This window comes from Parus major, chromosome 3 (assembly GCF_001522545.3).
Source record: "Parus major isolate Abel chromosome 3, Parus_major1.1, whole genome shotgun sequence".
Lineage (NCBI taxonomy): Eukaryota > Metazoa > Chordata > Aves > Passeriformes > Paridae > Parus > Parus major.
The window spans coordinates 60,371,669-60,390,244 of NC_031770.1; the positions used below are offsets into that span (position 1 = coordinate 60,371,669).

Below are 18,576 nucleotides of genomic sequence, written 5' to 3' on the forward strand. Positions count from 1 at the left end.
ATTCAGCTACCTGACCTGTTTGATATAGGGTCCCCAGAACCACCTTCTAGCCATTATAATTTCATTTTACTTTCTCACAGTGCCTCTGAAATATGAGGATGAAAGGTGTTTGTCAGAAAGTAGATTTGAAAATAACACTTCCTCTCCAGTGCTTCAAAGTCAGCTTCAGTATGACTGGAAAATTGTAAGCTGTGGGGAAATGGGAGAATAATAGTGATGAATACAAACTATTTGACCTTTTTCTTCTGAGAGTGCTTCTTACTAGGAATCATGTAGCAAGCTATTAAATTTTATTTGGCGTGTCCTCTAATCATATTAAAATGTTTCATTTATGTTAACTTTGAGGGGTCTTTCCCTTTCTGCTCTCTGTTGAGAGATAATTTAATTTTGTTTGCAAAGATTAGTCCACATTCTGCTCTTTACTTCTACTCGCTAGTGTAAAAATTTTATGATATTATTTGATTCCATTTGTGTTTTACTGATGTGGCTGCATCAGCAATATTCAGGGGCAGGGTTGACTAATTGGGGGTTAATTAGCTGCTGAGCATCTGAAGGTTTTCATGCTATTACCCTTGTGACATTTTAGAGAAACACAGGCTAATGCATTTCATTCTGTGTTACATTAAGTCCACTATCACGGCTCAGTTGATGTCTAGTCACATGCCCAAGCCCTAAAAGCAAAGGAAAATTAACTGTTTCTTAAGTCTATTTCCATTAAGAGGAATGTATGTTTTACCTGAATGTTGTAGGGAATGAGTCACATACCTATGTGCATTTTTTTGTGCTTATCATATAATCACTCTTATGATTGATATTATCAAGTTATTTATTTATATTCTGTCATAGAAGATAATCCAGATTCATCCCCTTTACTGGAGATTTTGAGGTGTTATATTTAAAATTGTAATCCCACATATCATTCGTTTCTGAGAAATTGCCCTGGGGCAAACCTAGGATTTTTGGGAAACAGGATGGCTTTCAGTACGGGACTCGGATTCTTAAAATAAGGATTTTTTTATTTTTTTTTAAATTAATACCATGGAAACCAGACTTGTGGTCTGAAAATGCTCCCAAATCTGTAGGTGCTTAAACTTACATCACTATATGCTTTTAAAGGTGCTTTCAAAGACTTCCAAGAGTCCTGCTGCTGGCCCTAATGAAAGCCGTCCTTGTTTGGGAAATGTGATATCTGTTTCTCATGTAATCCATGCTACATCTTTTCAGTCTTGTGTTTGGCCACCTGAGGGAGCTGAGGAAAATTCTTGCCCAGGGCAAGCCTGATGGACACCACTGGGATCTACTGATGGCAGTGGTGCACATCTTCTTTACAGCAGCTGGTCCAGGGCAGTCCTGTGCTGACAGCAGCAGGCTTCCACCTTCAATCCCACCACACATCTTCAGGGGGTCAATCTTGGATCCTGGGTTCCTCTCCTGGAGGAGAGGAACCCAGTTCTTTTGTGAACTGCTAGCATGATGGGATGTGGCTAGAGAATTACTCAACCTAGCTCAAGAAGTTGTGGTTTCTCTGCTCTGAACTTGCTGCAGAGTAAACCTGCAGCAGACAAACTCACATTTATTCTGTCAGTTTTCCTCACAGCATCCTCAGTTCAATAGCATGAGCTTGTCACTGTGAAGATGGCAGAATCTATGCTTTAAATGTTAATAGACAGTTTGATAGTGATATTTTCATAGAGTATTAGTAATTGTTGTTTGACTGTGTTCTCAAAAAAGCATGCTTCTTTCTTCCTTTCTGTCATCTTCCCTCTCCATTTGAGTTAATTTCTAAAACCTAACATGAAGTGGACAAGGAAATAAGTCCTTTACCATAACTAGAGAATTGAGCTTTTTTTCTTAAAATCAACCAGGTGTTTTCTTCCTCACTTGGAATGAGAAGCATTCTCCAGGGGAATGCAGAAGGCATGGTGTTATTGCTTTTCCTGAAGTTATGCATATTGCAGTCAGGTACTTTTCAGCAGCTTCCTAATAGGGAGATAAATGTAGCACACTGAAATTCTGAATTGATTCAATGCATTTTGCTAAACCTAATGATATATTTTAGTGAAGGTTCACTCCATCCACACTGCAGTTTTGTTTCCTCTAGAAGCTGGCTTACTGCCATAATGAGTGTTACTAGGTAGGTGGGAAAAAAAATGGATCATGGTGTCTGCAGCTGTGATGGAGTAGCAGAGACTCAGATGCTGTTTTTTAGCCTGACCCTGAAGAATACAGCTGGCTTTTTGAAAAGTTTTGTTTCTACCCAGCCCTGTAATCTCTGGAGCTGTAGAGGGTCATTTAATTTAGTATCAGTAGGTTCATGTAATAAAAAATAAAAAAAAAGAAAAAAAGAAAAGGAAAAAAAATAGGAAAATTAAAAAAGCTTAGTTGGATACTCTTTTCCTTTTCCAAATGGACTTATGCTATGATCAGATTTCCATCATAGTCTCCCCATCAGCACAGCCCCTCAGCAGACAGACATTCCTTATCTTAAGTACAATCTATGTGTGGTATATTTTTAAGATACTGCCTGGCTGCCCTAGTCATCACAGTTCAAACGTGACTCCAATAATACCTTCACTGTCAGGTTTTATTGTGCAATCCCTAGCATTCTTTATGGCCTCCTGGAGTTTTAAAACAAAATTACAAACTAGAAATGCAAAGGGAGACAAAGCTGGATGTCTCAGGCTCACTTTGAAGTGCGTATTGTTTCACCATCAATCTTGTGGATGAGATTCCAGTCAGTAGAATCAATGGTGCTTCGGTGATTCATTTGAAGATGTGATTTGTTGCTGTAGTTTTTCTGAAGGTTCCTAACTGAGTACCAGAAAAACAATCTTTTGTTTTCAAATCCTACTGCAGATGAGGATTACAAAGAGTGTAGATCAGAATCAGAGAAAAGTTTTAATGATTACATTTATTTTATTCGATGGTTAAAGTGCTTTTCTTATGAAGAATTAGGTTGTTTTCATTTTGAAGCAAAATTAATTAAGGGGACCATGACAGGGAGCAACTAAAACAATCACTGTCAATTAGAATTCCAAGAGCTTGGGCTGAAACTTGGGCTCGCAGTCTGATGCTTGTCAAAGGAGAGGAAGATGTATCTGCACTAGACATGTAGAAAGAAATGTCTAGCAGGTATTTAAAGTCTACTCACAATAGGGCTAAAGTATTAACAACATTCACCACTGCCATATTTCTTTCGAAGCCTGAATTTTTAGGGAGAGATTAAAAGGATGACAGAGGCCTCCTCAACTGTTTGCAATTGTCTTGGTCAGTAGTGAGGCACTATACAGGTTTTCTTAAGTTAAAAAAATTAAAAAAAGGAAGTTTTGTCACAAGAAATAATCATGGAAACTTTCAGCTCAGGAGCTTTTCAGCTGCTGTATCTATAAAATTTCTCTGCTTACCTGGCTGTCTCAGACAGCTGTTTGGCCTTTATGATCCTGCTGACTTATGGAGCAGGTTCTGAAATTTTTATTACTCTTCAGAATAGCTCAGAATTTATTTTAGTCATCAAGGAGAAGGAATATTGTCATATAAGCTTTCCACTCTCTCTTTATTTCCCTATTTTAATCTTTCTTTGCTGTATGGAAAGACCAGGAAAAAATGCTATTGCAGGAATTCCCTCAGCTCCTGTCACAAAAAAGCTCTCTCAATAATTGAATTCTCCCTAGCACAAAAAATAATGTATAGAAAACTTAAGATAATTGAAGCTAGGATTAATTATATGTAAAGACACAGGGATAAGCAGAGTACAGAGTTAAATTTTCACTAATATCTGATATCAAAACACATTTGCAGCCAGTGAGCACCCCACTTGTCAAGTTGCAAATTTAGCTTTGACTCGTTTCATCACATGTCGCAGCAGGGTGTCCTTTCCTAACATTGTTATGTGCACACAGAGTAAGAGTGCTGCTCTGGAGCCGCTGCAGTCTTTAGTAAATGGGCTTAAACAGATGGTATCACAAAGGGCCCAGAGGTAAATGACTGTATTCCTCCATGTCTTGTTAGCCTATAATGCTGCATGAAAAAATACTTCCAGATCACCTATCTGAAGAGGATAGGCAAATATTTTATTTAAATATACTTGGTGAAAATACATTTTTTTAAAAATAAAAATAAAGCTGTGTTTGAGACTTAAAAGAGTTTCTGCCATTTCCTATTTTTCCTGTTGTGTAAGTGTAGATGACCACAATATGTATATTTGTAGCTTTTCATATGGGGGGGGTCCAAAAAGCATTTTTGGAATATATTTTAAATAAATTAATTTATTTGAAAGTCTTTTCATAACCTTCACATTTTATTGTGGTCTCATGCTTAAAATTTTGCCATACTTTTTATATCCCATTCAAAAATTACAGTGTTCTTTTAAAGAATGCTATAAAAAGAGACTTCTAACCAGTTTGATTCTTATGCCCTTCATCTTTGATATTTTGGGTCTCCAAGGAGACTTGAAGAAAAAGAAGCTATGCCTTAAAATTAAGATACCACATTTATGCCTTATTCTATAAATTGGAGGGGGAAAGAGGGGTTGGTTTGGTGACTGTGGTGTGTCTCATTTTTGGAGCTGTGTGACAAACCAGGCTGTTCCAGGGGACCATTGCGTCTGTCACGTGCAGGCATTACACTGTCCTTCCTCTGTCCCTGCTGGCTTTCTCCTTTGAAGCTCCAAGGGTGTCACAGACAAGTTTCCTGCTCTTCTGTCACTTCTGAGAGCAGAATTTTTGTTTGTCCCAGACCACTGGCAGCTGATGAGAGAAGACTGCAGAATTCAGGCAGCAGAGACGTGGTGTCTGTGTCCCAGTGCTCTCCAGCTGGTTGTCTGCCCAATTCTGAAACAGTGTTTTTACCATGCCTGGGTCCAGGGCCAGGCCAGGGAGGGAATGAATGCCAGTAGTCATTTCTTAGCTTGGGTCATTATAAATAAAAATTTTAAAAATATTTTTCATCCTGTCAAGTTTTTAAAATATCAATGCTGTTAGGGTTTTTTGCTAGTACATTTATTTTGAAGCATAAAGAAATATGTTGGATATACAGGGGTTTTGTGCAAGTAATTTGTTGGTACAGCCCCCATTACCTGGAGATGGTTAATACATAAAGTTTACAACAGAAGGTGATGTATAACTGAGCTCAGTTCATGGTCAGTTTATGAGAAATAGATATTCCCTGGCCTAACTTTTTGTTTTTCTTTGTTCATTCTTCTTTCTACCTAGACTTTCTAAACTGACATGACTTTGTATATTCTTCTTGAACACATTGAAATGAAAGAGTCATTCCTGCTTAATTTTTACTTGCTAGGAAAAGGGGATGCTAACATTTTCTTTCAGCTTAAGAAAGACGTGAAACTAGTTTCCCATTTTATTTCTTCTCTTTCTTCCATTCTCTAGTATCATACTTTATCTCTGCCACTGCAGTTATTGGGTTTTCTGGGCAGCAGTAGCAGAGAAAATTGACAAAATAATTTAACGCTACCCCATAAGTTCTGAAAGGAGGAAGACTGTCTTTGCCTTTCAGAGTCCTTGCAGCAATGCAATGACACTTCGAGAACTTGGTTCAATTTTACCTTTACAGTTTAGAAAGCTTTATAACAAACCCAAGACAGACAAGTCTGCCAGTTTAATTCAAAAGCTTCAGGTTTCTTGTCTACATGCCTTAAAACCCCAAACCTCTTTTTTTATCTTATAAAATGAAGGATTGCCTTCTGCTCTCACTACGTAAATTCTGTACTTCTGAAAAGCAGAGGAAGCTGATAATGAGTTGGTAACATCCAGCAGTTAGGTAGTTCCCCTAAAGGAGAAACAAGAATTATAATTACCTGTTCTATTTTGAGCAGGTGATTTTGAAAAGTGACCAAGCCATGATCCATTTCAACAGAGGTATTGGGAGGTTGAGATGGTGTTATGATGGGCTGAATACTCTTTGCTTCAGCAATTCATAACATTTTATCACTGACAACTGTAAAGGAATGAGGCAGTCTATTTCAGTGGAATGGACAGATTTCTGTCCATCTGTGCTTGTATTACAGCATGTCACTTGTACTTTAGATCTGCATAGCTCTGAGCCAAGATAGAAGCCACAGCAAGGTCAAGAGGTGGAGAAGCCTGTCAGCACATTCTGTCTCTAATGATATGACAACTGCAAATTGGTGCTTCAAGCACAGCCTGGAGGCAGCCATTATGTTGGGTCTTGAAGCTCAGCTTTCTCTAATACTGTTTCAAAAGAAAATGCTAACTTCAGATTGCTTCTGATCAGCCAAGAGTTTAATCTGTTGTAGTTTAATGCAATTGTTCCTGTGTTTCTTCAAAAGAAAAAAAAGTTTAAAAGAAAGTAATAGTAAGAGGTCATGTACGGATTTGTATTGTTGTTTTTCATGAAAAAAAATGGATGCTGCTTCTTTCCAACAGCTGAAATAAATAGCTTTGCTGTATTTCCAGCCTTTGTTTCTTCTCTGCATTCATCTCCCATCTTGTCCTTTTTTCCTCTGTATCACCAGTGCCTACCAGATTGTTGTTGAGGAGCTGCACCCACACCGAACAAAGCGAGAAACTGGTGCCATGGAGTGCTACCAAATCCCTGTCACCTATCAGACTGCTCTTAGTGGAGGGTCACCATATTACTTTGCTGCTCAGCTGCCCCCAGGAAACCTGCCAGAGCCAGCCCCCTTTACAGTGGGTGACAACAGGACGTACCAAGGTTTCTGGAACCCGCCGCTGGCTCCTCGGAAAGGCTACAACATCTATTTCCAGGCCATGAGCAGCGTTGAGAAGGCAAGTGCTGACAACACCTTTCTCCTGGAAGGAGTCAAAGACATGCCTATGGTGACAGTGAGGACTGTTGGAGTTGGATGTGGGAGGTGTTGGCAGTGGCATGGCTGAAATCCCCTCGGTGCTGTCACAGCGTGGCAGTGAGCCATTCACATTTCACATCAGCCTCGTGTCATAGTGACTGCTACTAGATGAGAGTTTAATACATCCCCTAGTAATTGTCTGAGGGAAGTAATTTCAGGACTGTGACTCTGTCTCCTTGGTAAATAACATCCCCAGTACTTTCCCCAGTTCTCAGTACCTGCACTCTTCAGAAGATTAAATTGCTGCAGGATAAAGAGAATGTGGGCTGCTCAGTGGGCTAGTAAAAAAAAACATTACAAACTTTTTAAGACTCTCACATTGTACATCAAATAAAGAGTAAAAATGTTCTTGAGTATAAGTAACCCCTGGCCCACCATGAGTTTGAGAGTCTTTCTGAGGAGGTGTACCTCAGGCTTGCAGCACTGCTGTGCAGTAGAATTATGGCTATCATTCACCTTCATTACCTCCTTGGTGTTTCTTTTTAACTCTGCTGCTGAGTTCTGCTACTGGCTCTGTATGCATGTGGAGGGAGGAAAAGTGTCAGGGAGAGAGGTTCCAGGTGCAAAGAACAGCTGTGGCTCTGCAAGCCCAGGCTGTTGCTCTCAAGTGGTTTTTCCTCTTGTAAATAAAAAATGAGGGAGAGGAAAAGGATTGGTAAGAAAGGAAAATATGGTAGACAGAGAAGCTTTAGATATTTAAAATTTAATATTTGGATATATAATTTAGAAAATTGAAGTGTCCAGGCTGTTCAGACAGGGACTAGAAAGGGCAACTAGACTGATAATCACTGATATCCACCAGAACCACTGGAAAGGAGCAGAAGCACTGTATATCCTTCCTTATGCTTGGGTCTCTCTGGTGACTAAACAAATCGTTGCTAACAGGCAGCCTTGCCTTGGAGTCTGTTGAAGAAAATCTATGATTTTGAAAATTAGAAATGCATCAAGTCAGAATGGGTACAAAGGTGTTTGAAAACTGAGGGTTTTTTTCTGATTCAGTAGACCATGTCCTCTTTTAAGTTTTCATTTAAAGAGCTGCATGAAGTAAACAAAAGCAAAATAAAAGGTGACTGCTAGACACCCATCCATATTTCCTTCACCTGTTAAAAATAATTCCTTTTGTTTTTGCGGATTTCCAGTAGACTGCACTGTTTCATTCTCTGAGGTAAAAGAAAAAAAAAAAGAGGGAAAAGTAAAATGAAAATACTAAATAAAAACTAAATTTTTATTTATTCTTTTAGATTTTGACAGATAAGTAGAAAATGAGAGAACACAGTATTTTTTTACTTAAACTTGATTTCAGTTTGGGAGATTTTAATCCTAAAACAGATTTCTTTGTTATGTTTGAAACTTCAGATCAGATTTCTGCTCCTACAGGGATTTAGGGGTGGGTTTTGAGGGGAACTGCACTGCATTCTGCCAAGGACAGAGATCTAGTGGTTGTAAGATAACCTCTGAACTGCAGAATATTTAAACAGATGCTTTGTTGTAAATGTGTAGGATCACCAAAATAGGCAGAGGGAAGTAAAGTAGGCTCTGAAGTACATGGTAGGGTTGAGAGGAGGTTACTCTGTGATCCTCAGACATATTGAACAAAAACAGACAAGTAAATCCAGTTACTAGGGAGAATAGGTAAGATTATGTTAGTAAACTTAGCAGGGCTTTCATGTCAATTGAGAAATTGTCCTTATTGAACATTTACAGTGCCTCAACTTAGAGTTTTGCTAGCTCTAAAAGCCGTGTTTACAAACCGGCATCAAAGTATTTTACCTGTTGCTTTTGAATCTTCAAGAGGAGACAGATGCCAAGGGATGTATTCAGGGATGGAATGCTGAGGGATGGAGGACTAGAGAGAGCAAATTTTATAAAATGAAATGGTCATTATTATATTTTCAGATTACATGCTAATATTTTTTAGAGTGATCTAATACCACAGCAGCTGCATCCTCTCACACAACCTTATGCTATTTTAATATGTTTGCTTTTAAAATAACTTCACATTGTACAGTAAGGTCAGAAAACCCCATTTATGATTGACCCTTGTATGTTCAAGTTGTCCAAACTGTGCATAACCAAGTCATTTCTCTGTTCATTTGATTTAATTGCTGATCAAACTTCTGAGGGGAAAGGAGAGAGTGCTAAATTATATGCAAATTGTCTTTGCATGTGCAACATTTTCTGAAACACATTGCTGTCAAATCACTGTCTCCTGGGCAGATTGTATAGTTTGTAGATTAACTGTGTCATATGTGGAGGGATATCTGAGCTGCATCTGTGCTTATTCCACATGTAGAAGCGTGAGGGAGCGTGCTGCTCATGTGCTTAAGGTGACTCTTCAAGAGCGTCAGGTTGTAGCAAGACCTAGTTTTGGAATCAGTGCTGAGTGAATGTATCTTCTTTGCTGCACAGTGCTGTTTCAGGTCAACACAAGCTTAGGATTTTTGTGCTGTGACATAGAAAACATCACTCCCCCCTTTTCCTCCTGCTGCACCCTCTCTTTGTATTCTTATGGCATGATTTCCATTTGATTTTAATAACCTGAAATTTTGCTGTATTTGAGGCCTCCTGCACTTTTTCTCCCCATTTTTTATCCTGGACAATACAGTCCAATCAAGACAAAATTCCCCAGCCTCCACCCCTGCTAAGCCCAAAGCCCTGAGCCAACTCATTGGGTTGAACCAACTCATCAGTAGGTCTAAGATGAATTCATGGAATGGGCAGGGCAAGAAAAAGCCCTTGATCTGACTGTTTTCTTTACTTTTCTTTCCTTAACAGGAAACCAAAACTCAGTGTGTTCGAATAGCTACAAAAGGTAAGAGGTTTGTCCCCACACACAAAGTAGCTTTTTTAATGAATCGTGGTACTTTTATTAAAGGTTCAAAGCAAAGCCTGTACTATCGCTCTATTTTGAACCACTCGATTGTGTTAAAATGGTCTGCTGCTTTTTATTCTTTGGTATTGAGCAAAGAGAGCACTGTTCTAGCAATACCCAGAATTTAGACAAAATAAGGACACCTCTTTTTTCCCCCTTTCTGTCTATGGTTTTCAAGATCTACTTTTAGAATGCTGAAGTGTTGCAGGCAGCACACAGATGGACAGGAGAAAAGAAAGTGCACATGGGCAAACTGTCTGTTAGACTAACAATTACTTTGAAGCAGGGGTGGAAATCATTTAAATGAAGGACATGACAGTTAATTTTCCTAAGTAAGAGCTCCAAGTGTTAGCGAGACATAGGGGAGGGTTGATTTGAGGAAAGCTTGTCTCTGACAGCAAGTGAGTTCCAGGACTAATGCTGACTGCATAGCTGTGAGAATAAATCATGTTGACCCCACATACAGCAGGTTAATCACATACTGCTCACTCAAAAACGCTGTTTCATCTTCAAATGAGGACTTAGTTGTTCTGCTTATTGTTATCTCTTGCTTTGACTGTATTTATAGCCATTCGTTTTGGTGGCTTGATTGTGCCGACATGAGAGTTGTTTGACAGACTCTGGCAGCATAAATAAACAAGGAGTTTACAAATGCCCAAAGAGTCTTCTGCAGAGACCCAGCACTTACTTTGTCTCTTTCTAATTGCATCTTGATATTCAGCATAAAAACAACTTTAGATACGATCAACCAGGTATTAAGGCACTGCAGAGACACGTCAGCCCCATTATTTCAATAACTTCTCTCAATTTAAATCTTGTTCAAATGAAAAGCTGATGCCTCTAATGAGATGGTAGCAGTCAAATGTTTTCTTGGGAAACCAGAAAAAAAAGTACTTCTTAAGATGTTTTAGTATTTTCATCAAGTGAGGTAAGCTACTAAAACCAGGAAATTAAAACCATGAGCTAAGTCTTCTGTAAAAAGTAAATCAGCATTATTTTTCTTATATTTACCTGGCAAGATTAAATGTTTGAATTAAAATATATTTGCATAAACAGATGTTTATGTACCACAAGCATGTACTGCTAGTATTTGGGTCTAGGGAGAGTTTTGAAAGGCTCAGAAAACTTAAACTATTGGGGGACTGTGAAACAGAAAAACAATGGTTGCTCTCATCATAAATTTTCTGGATAGTAAAAATAAAACAAGAAGAGAATTCACCTGTCATATGAGGAAATTATTTTTTGCTTAACCACACGTATTCCCCCCAATCTCAAAGAAATGATCATGGTAACAAGAGAAATCTTGGTGGTTGCTTATACCTTCCTCTTCTGCAACAGTCACATTCCCCCTGATGGCTGTAGTCTGAAAGAAAGGCAAAATAAATATGAGGTTTCTTACCTTTGAGCCTTATATATTGTGTGCCTTTGACACTCTGATTGAAGACAAGTTTTCCTGAAGTAACTGCATTGCCTGAGATATCAGTGCTAAATTCCTTGAAAGTGGACCCAAAAACCAAAGTGTTTTCTCTGACTTATTTTAATTGCTAGACATGAATTGTACGGGGAGGCAACATTAGGAGTAAATGCTTTCTCCTCCTCTGTAGGAGTGCATTTAATTAGGAATCATCATTTCAGAGTCATGTACATTCATATTTCTCAAATGAGTTATACTGGTATTCCGAAGTATTTTTTAGAAGTTCATACTGAGTTTTTTCCTCCCTATGTTTTCATCTTAATAGTAATACCATGATATGTTGTACTCAAAGAAATGTATACTTAATGTACTCGTTCTTGCATATGCTCATCTGGTTACCCTGATTTGTTTGGTTGGTTTTTTGTCTTAAGATCACAGTGTATCATTGGCATGGGAGATATCTGGTTACATTTGTAATATTTTCATAGGGAAAAAGGGATTGTCTCACCTTACTTAATGCACTCCAGCAAAGTGAACATACCTGTTTAAAATCTGGGAAATTCTAAACTATGTATTCCATTATGAATGTAGTGTGTAGTTCTGTGTCATCTCCTGTGTCTGGAAGCAGCCTAGAGGTGGCCAAACTGAATTATGCCTTGAGTATGTTGAAAAGACATTAAAAATTTTAAAAAGCTGTGGTGGAAAGGAGCAGGGAGGGACAACATAAAAGGTACATGTTAAGACAAAATTTCCCTGGTAGTGAAGTTCAGTATTACCAGTGAAATATTACGAGTGAAGTTACTTTTCTATTTCTATCTTGTTCAAGTATCTGGTTTATCTACTGTGTATATTCACACCAATAAGGTGTATAGATGGAAAAAAATATGACTGTAATGTCATGTTTTTGCCCAGGAGAAATTAATACCTAACTAATTATTTTTTTTTATTTATTTTTTTTACAATTCCCTGCAACATGCTTTTCATGCATTTTAATGGATTTCATACATAAGATTCCCTAGGTTGCCTTCTACTTTTGGGAATTGATGAAATACTTTGTTTATTGGTGTTAAACTAATGAAAGCAAACAGATTTAAATTGAAGCATTTGTACTTTTTTAGTCTGTATATTCCAGATGCAGTGCTCTCATGTGCTTCTGATAACAAATGCATTGAAGTGTCAAGTCATCTAAAAGATGGTGCCAAATCATGACTAAAGTATGTTGATGCTCCTTATTGGTGTGCCTTGAAGAAATGCTTTTGAGTAAACAGAGAGACATACTAGTGTCTGGTGCACTGAAATACACTGACTTAATTTTTCATGGTAGAAAACACTGGAGCAGCACCTGTTTAAAAAGTAGCCTCCTGAGCAGTTCCTGTGTACTTGCAGCTGAAGGATGAATGTCAGTTATTCTATGATAGCCCTAAATTAGACTAACAATAGGATTCCCCCTTTTTCCAGACACCTACTTCCATGACACTGGTGAGAGCTTAATGACTAACTTTTGCCCTTCTGCACAGTGGAGTGAGTTGGCCAGGCTGAGTTATTAGATGTGATGAGAGCATCAAAAGTTACAGACAAGTACACAGTCTGTTCACATAAGCTTTGATTCTTGAGGAAATCAAGTAGAAACAATGTTAAAAACAACTCCTTGTATCACAGGCGGTGAGTACAACATACCTAAATCACCATTTCCAGTTACAGATATAGCCCAGAAAATATATTAACTGTGAACAAGTTTAGTTCCTTGGACACTTTTAGACAATACTCTCTTCCTCTGTTAAACTGAATTCCCTTCTCATCCAGAAGTAACCAATCGTCTTAGTAACCAATGGTCAGTGCATTTTCTTTTGTTTTTCTAACAACATTGAATTGTTCTCTACCTTGTTAATTTTTGACTCTAGATAGTAGGATTACCCATTCACTAATAATCTGGTTTCCCACACAAAGTAACTGAAGAAAGATTTTAAATAAAAATCTTGTTTTCTGCAGAGTAGAGAAGAATGCAGAGGCTGAGATAACAGGTTAGATATTCAATAGGAGTGGAAAGATGGAGTTAGGAAATATGTCTTTGATTTAAAAATTTGTTATATATAATTTCCTAAAGAAACTCTTGAACTTCCTAATACTAGCTTAGTAAGGCAGATTTCAACAGTGGAATCAGAATTTTTAAGGTTGGAAAAGACCCCTAAGATCACCAAGTCCAACCATCAACCTAGCCACCATGTTCACCACCAAACCATGTCCACAGGTGCCATACCCAAATTTTTATTGAATGTTTCCAGGGATGGTGACTCCACCACTTCCCTGGGCAGCCTGTTCCAATGCCTTACAAGCATTTTAATGAAGAAATTTTTCCTAATATCTAACTTAGATCCCCTGGCAAAACTTGAGATCATTGAGTAGTTCATAACATGCACATATCAGAATGAATACATGATAACCAAACCTGCCTAACCAAAGTATTGATAAACTGAAGTAAATAGAAGGTGTGTGCACTTCAGAGTAAATAGGTTATGTTGGTGACCGATCTGTCATATCCTGGAGTTGAGTTTGACTCAAAGCGTAAAACTTTGGATGGTTTCCACTCACACACAACATCAGCATCTCACTTTACAGTCTAAAATGTTACTGACTGCTAAGGGAGTGAAACTAGATTAACATGGTCAAAGAAGAGTGATGCTTCAAATTATTTAGCATGTAAATAGACATTTAAGAGGACAGAAGGGACAGCAGAGCTGTTATTAAGCAGAGTATATGAAGCTGACATTTGTGACAGTTTTCAGGCTGCCAAGTTTGAGGCTAACACTGATTTATGCGTATTCTTTTGTTTTGCTTAGTGGGCTAGAGGAAAATATTGAAAATTTAATTAGAAGAAATCTACTGTGGCAGTAAATAAAGAAATGGTGGGCCTGGCAGCTCTATCACAAAATAGTTAGAGGGAATAAATGAAGTCCAGGGTTTCTCAGTCCACATTTAAAACAAGAACTTCATCAATTCCAACATTATTTTCCCTTGTGGTTTTCATTTGTGTTATTAGTTCAGGCAGTATAGAACCTCTCTATCTCTCTGCATGTTTGGTTCATACAGATGGATGAAAATGCCATTTGAGATGATGCGCATCTGGAAGTAATTGGGAAATGGCAGAAAATGACTTTTTAATCTGATTTGAGGAATAAAGAGGTCTGGGTGGTAACATTTCAACTCCAAGTGTGCATTTAGTCCACCATCATTACTGCTCTGAATTCATTCCCACAGCAGTTGGGGATTGATCCAAAGGCCTTTGATGTCAATGGGAGTCCTTCCACTGACATTAATGTGCTTTGGATTAGGTCTTTAGAAGTCATAAATCTGTCTAGACCATAATTATTTCCTTGAAATTGCTCCTGATGATGTTTCTGCTCTTAGGGAAATTTGTGAAAGTCAAATCACGTCCTGTTGCAGGATGCTCAAAAATGTCTGTTACTGATTAATGCACAAATGAAGGGAATATGTCAGATGCTAAATGTATCTGAAAGGAATTTTCTCTCACTCTTGTTTTTGTGTTTGGATCAATGCTCTTACAATGACTTTGAGCTGTACCATCGCAGTAGGAACTGGAGACCCAAGTGGCAATATAAACATAGAGAAGAATGCAGGTGTTTCCTAAGTCACATCTTTTTTTTTTTCACACATTCATATGAAAAGCATTTTCATATGCATGTTTAAACTTCAGTGGTCTTTTGCATAATGTCTTTTATCACTCAAGGAGGAGAATTTAGTTGACTTGCTGAGCTTTCCAAACATGGAAACAGAACATTGGCATGGCATATTTTTCTCTTTTGTATATGAAATTTCAGTAGCTCACCGAGCAACCACATCTGCTAGTTCTGATAAGTAATACCTTTGGTTGTAAATAAAAAATTGTGTGATCCCTTGATGGAATATTTGATGATGTTTATTTAAAAATCAGTTAAGTGAGAGACACTTCCAGATATCCAGATACAAAACCTATAATGTGAGTATTTTCATGTATGCACAAAGATTGAAATCTTAGCAACCTTAAAGATTTCCTAAAGAATGATAATTTTAGAAGTAAGAATTCAAGAAGAGTTTTCTAGCTTATATTTAAATATTAGAAGAAGAATGTTGATACAGTACAAGGATCAGCATCTTAGCATATATACTTTTTTAGTAGATGTTTGATTTATTAGGTCTCTTCACCCATTACAAATATTATTTCATGAATCAGACTATAGGCATTGAGTGTTTTGCATCCATTGCAGAGAATATGGAGGCATAAAGCTAGAAATCCAGAGTTTTTACAGAACCCATTAGATTTTTTAACTGCAATTGAAAATTCTTCATTCTGCTTATAATACACATGCATTTAAAAGTACCTTTTTCTAATACTGCTGGGTGCAGGGGTGTATTTCATCTCCTCTTTTCTTACTGTTCTTTCACCATCTCTCATTTGTCTTTTCTAATATATTTCCTTTCTTTGTGTCATTGTAAAATTACAAGTTTAGAGAAGGTAAACTCTGACCCCTGATAGGACTGGTCTCATTAACCCCTTTTCACAGAGGCAACCTGTGTACACTTTCATTTTCTATTGTGATTAACTCTACCATTGGCTGAAATGGCCTCTTGCAATGCCTGGGGTTGAAGAGTGTGTGAGGCAGATGAGGCAGAGATTGCTGCCTTCTAACAGCCTGTCACAGGCATCTTGTGCTTGCTCAGCCTCAGACCTACAAGAATTTGGCTCATATGCTGTAGTGAAGTTTTAGACCAGCCTTTTGAAGGGACAGCACTGTTTTCAAGAAAGGAGGAGAAAGGTGTCTCTAGGATTTATAAATTGTGTTTATATGCAGTCAGTACTCTTCAGGCAGAATGACACTTTCTCTGCATTGGCATGATGTCAGCATAGACAACATGCAACACCTTACCACAGAGGAAGTAATCTTTGCAATTATTCATTCTTGCTTTAACAGCTGCCTAATGCTGAGGTATTTTGAGTAGAAGACAAAATATATTTTAGCAGTAAGGCTGCCCACTGTGCACCTGAACAAGAAGGACATGAGCTATTTATCAGAAAAGAGCACAAAGAATGCAGAAGAAATTCAGCAACATCTAAATCAGAAATATGCTTACTTACCTTTATGAAAACAGTTTAAGACCCTGAAATCAGTTGTCACTGTGTTTCTCTGTGTCTAACTGAACACTTTTAACTAAATGAAAAGAAGTCCCACCTTTTGTTGTCATGAAGTTTGCAAGGATTTACTAAACTATGTGCATGTCATCTCTGACAGAGCTAAGTGAAGTTCTAGTCATCTAGATAGTCATCTAGAAACAAGGAGCAGCACTGCCAAGTATAGTAGCACTTCCTAAACATTCCAATGTGTTGCAGAGCAAGTCAGTATGGTTGATTGGCACTGCTGCCAAATTATTCGAATGCAGAGACTGATGCTTTGTCAGCTGCATAAGGAGATGATGGCTCTGAAGTTCAGGAGCTCATGCTGCTTTCTGCTCTAGTGGGAAGTAGTGTACCAACCAGGCTATTTTTGGAAAAATGCCAGCTGGAAGGGCTTGCAGATGGACCTTGTAGGCAGGATGATCTTTCTAGAAATAATATGGTTATCACACATCTGTCTCTCACAGCAGGGGCTAGTTACAGGCAGTGTTAAAACAATTTTTATGACCAGGTGAATTCAAAGCATAGGGAACAGAATTACAATCCTGTGTATGGTTTTCAATACTGTCAATTTAGGAAGTGTCTGGAGACTTCTGTGTGAATTCATCAGTTTGGAAAGGACTGGGAATGCCCTTTGTGCTGCACAGATAAAGGTGCTTGATCAGGATGGATTTCCAGAACCCTTTACTGTCAGAGAGGTCCTAAAATGCATTGTGTTCTTTGACACTTCTGTTTAATATCTGCTTTGTTGAGTCAATAGGAAAAATAACCACATTCAATACCATATAGATGCCAGAATATTTAACCTGAACATTAAATCAGAGGTCCCATATGTGCTGAGTTGTGTTACTTGCTCTTTGCTGATGACTGAGTATTGGTAACTCAAACATATATAAGCAGACTACATATTATCGACTGTTTCAGCACGTCTGCCAAGAGCTTGGCCAGGCCATTAGTACAGGGGAGAAAGAGGTCCTGCTCTAACCTTGCTGTGGTGGAAAATATCCTGAGGCAGTAGTCTGTGCTGATGCTACACTACTGAAATTTGTGAGAATAGCAATGCTACTTCACCAGCACACTTTTTTCAAAACTCCACAGTTAATAGGAAAGGCATGCAGGGAATAGCAAATGCCAATATAGTATTTAGGATGTTAAAGCAGCATGTCTGAAATAAGAGGCATCTGGCTTCAAATAAAAGGAAATATCTATTGTACATTAGTTGTTGTCACTCTGTGTATGGCTACAAAGCTTGGACATTTTATCGTCTCCACATCTAGCATACAAACCATTTCTGATGCACTGCTTTCATGCCCTTGCTGCCATGAAACTGCAGGATATTGCCCTGAATTATGCATTCCTAAATTGCTGTCACATCGTCAGCACTGAAGCAAGATTATAGAACATCCAGTTATGCCAGACCTGCTTCTCATGTTGGAAAATAAATTGGCTAAAACTGGTTTCTATGGGCAGTTGAAATGCAGAGTAAAGCTCAGAGGCAGCATAATGAGGTGGCTAATGGGTGAGTTTAAGGCAAATCCTCACTTATGTGTCATCAGTTTCACACTGTGAGAAATTAAATCTGAAGATATCCTGCTCTGGTGAAGAATGGGTACTTATGCCATCATAACATTCAAATAAAATTAGAATGGCACTGTATGGTAAAAGTGAATATGGTAGAGAAAAGGTTATATCTGCACACTTCACAGAATCATGGAAATGTGAGTCTTTCTGGGACAATGAAACCAGGTCCTTACATACTGATGGAAAACAGGAATCTTCCCATCCCTCGTGCTCCTGTGTTTCTGAATTTGCCATTTCTCCATGCTCAAGAATTACACATCCTAATGAACAAGAAATCTGCCAAAGGAAGCAAGAGACCTGAATGGATGAATAAAGAACTCCTGTCATTATTCAAACATAAGCAGAAAGATGGAGATGAAACAGGAGGTGGAAAAATGGTCAGGCCACTTAGAATGAATTTAGAGAGATTTAGAGTAAGTTGAAACAGGGAAGGCCAAGGCCAAATAATTTAATCTGGTCAAGGGTATTAAGGATAACAAGAAGGGCTAGGCTGCTCATGATCATCTTTGCAAGGTCATGGAGATCAGGAGAGATACCCGAGGACTGGAAGAAAGCAAATGTAATCCCAGTCTTTAAAAAGAGCAAGGAGGAGGACCCAGGGAGGTACCACCTAGTCATCTTCACTTCAATCCTGGGAAAGATGATGGAACATCTCATTCTGGAGGCCGCCTCTATCCACATGAATGACAAAAGATGAA

The 18,576-nt window shown here is 38.2% G+C and overlaps 1 protein-coding gene across 14 annotated transcripts in view; it reads left to right on the plus strand.

The window, feature by feature from the left end:
- The window catches only part of PTPRK (protein tyrosine phosphatase receptor type K), a 382,222-nt gene that overhangs the window by 305,120 nt on the left and 58,526 nt on the right, over positions 1–18,576 (plus strand). For all 14 annotated transcript variants that reach the window (XM_015622199.2, XM_015622202.2, XM_015622201.2 and 11 more), the window contains exons 12-13: positions 6,491–6,764; positions 9,620–9,656. In XM_015622199.2, the coding sequence (XP_015477685.1) occupies positions 6,491–6,764; positions 9,620–9,656 (311 nt within the window). The remainder of the gene's footprint in view (positions 1–6,490; positions 6,765–9,619; positions 9,657–18,576) is intronic.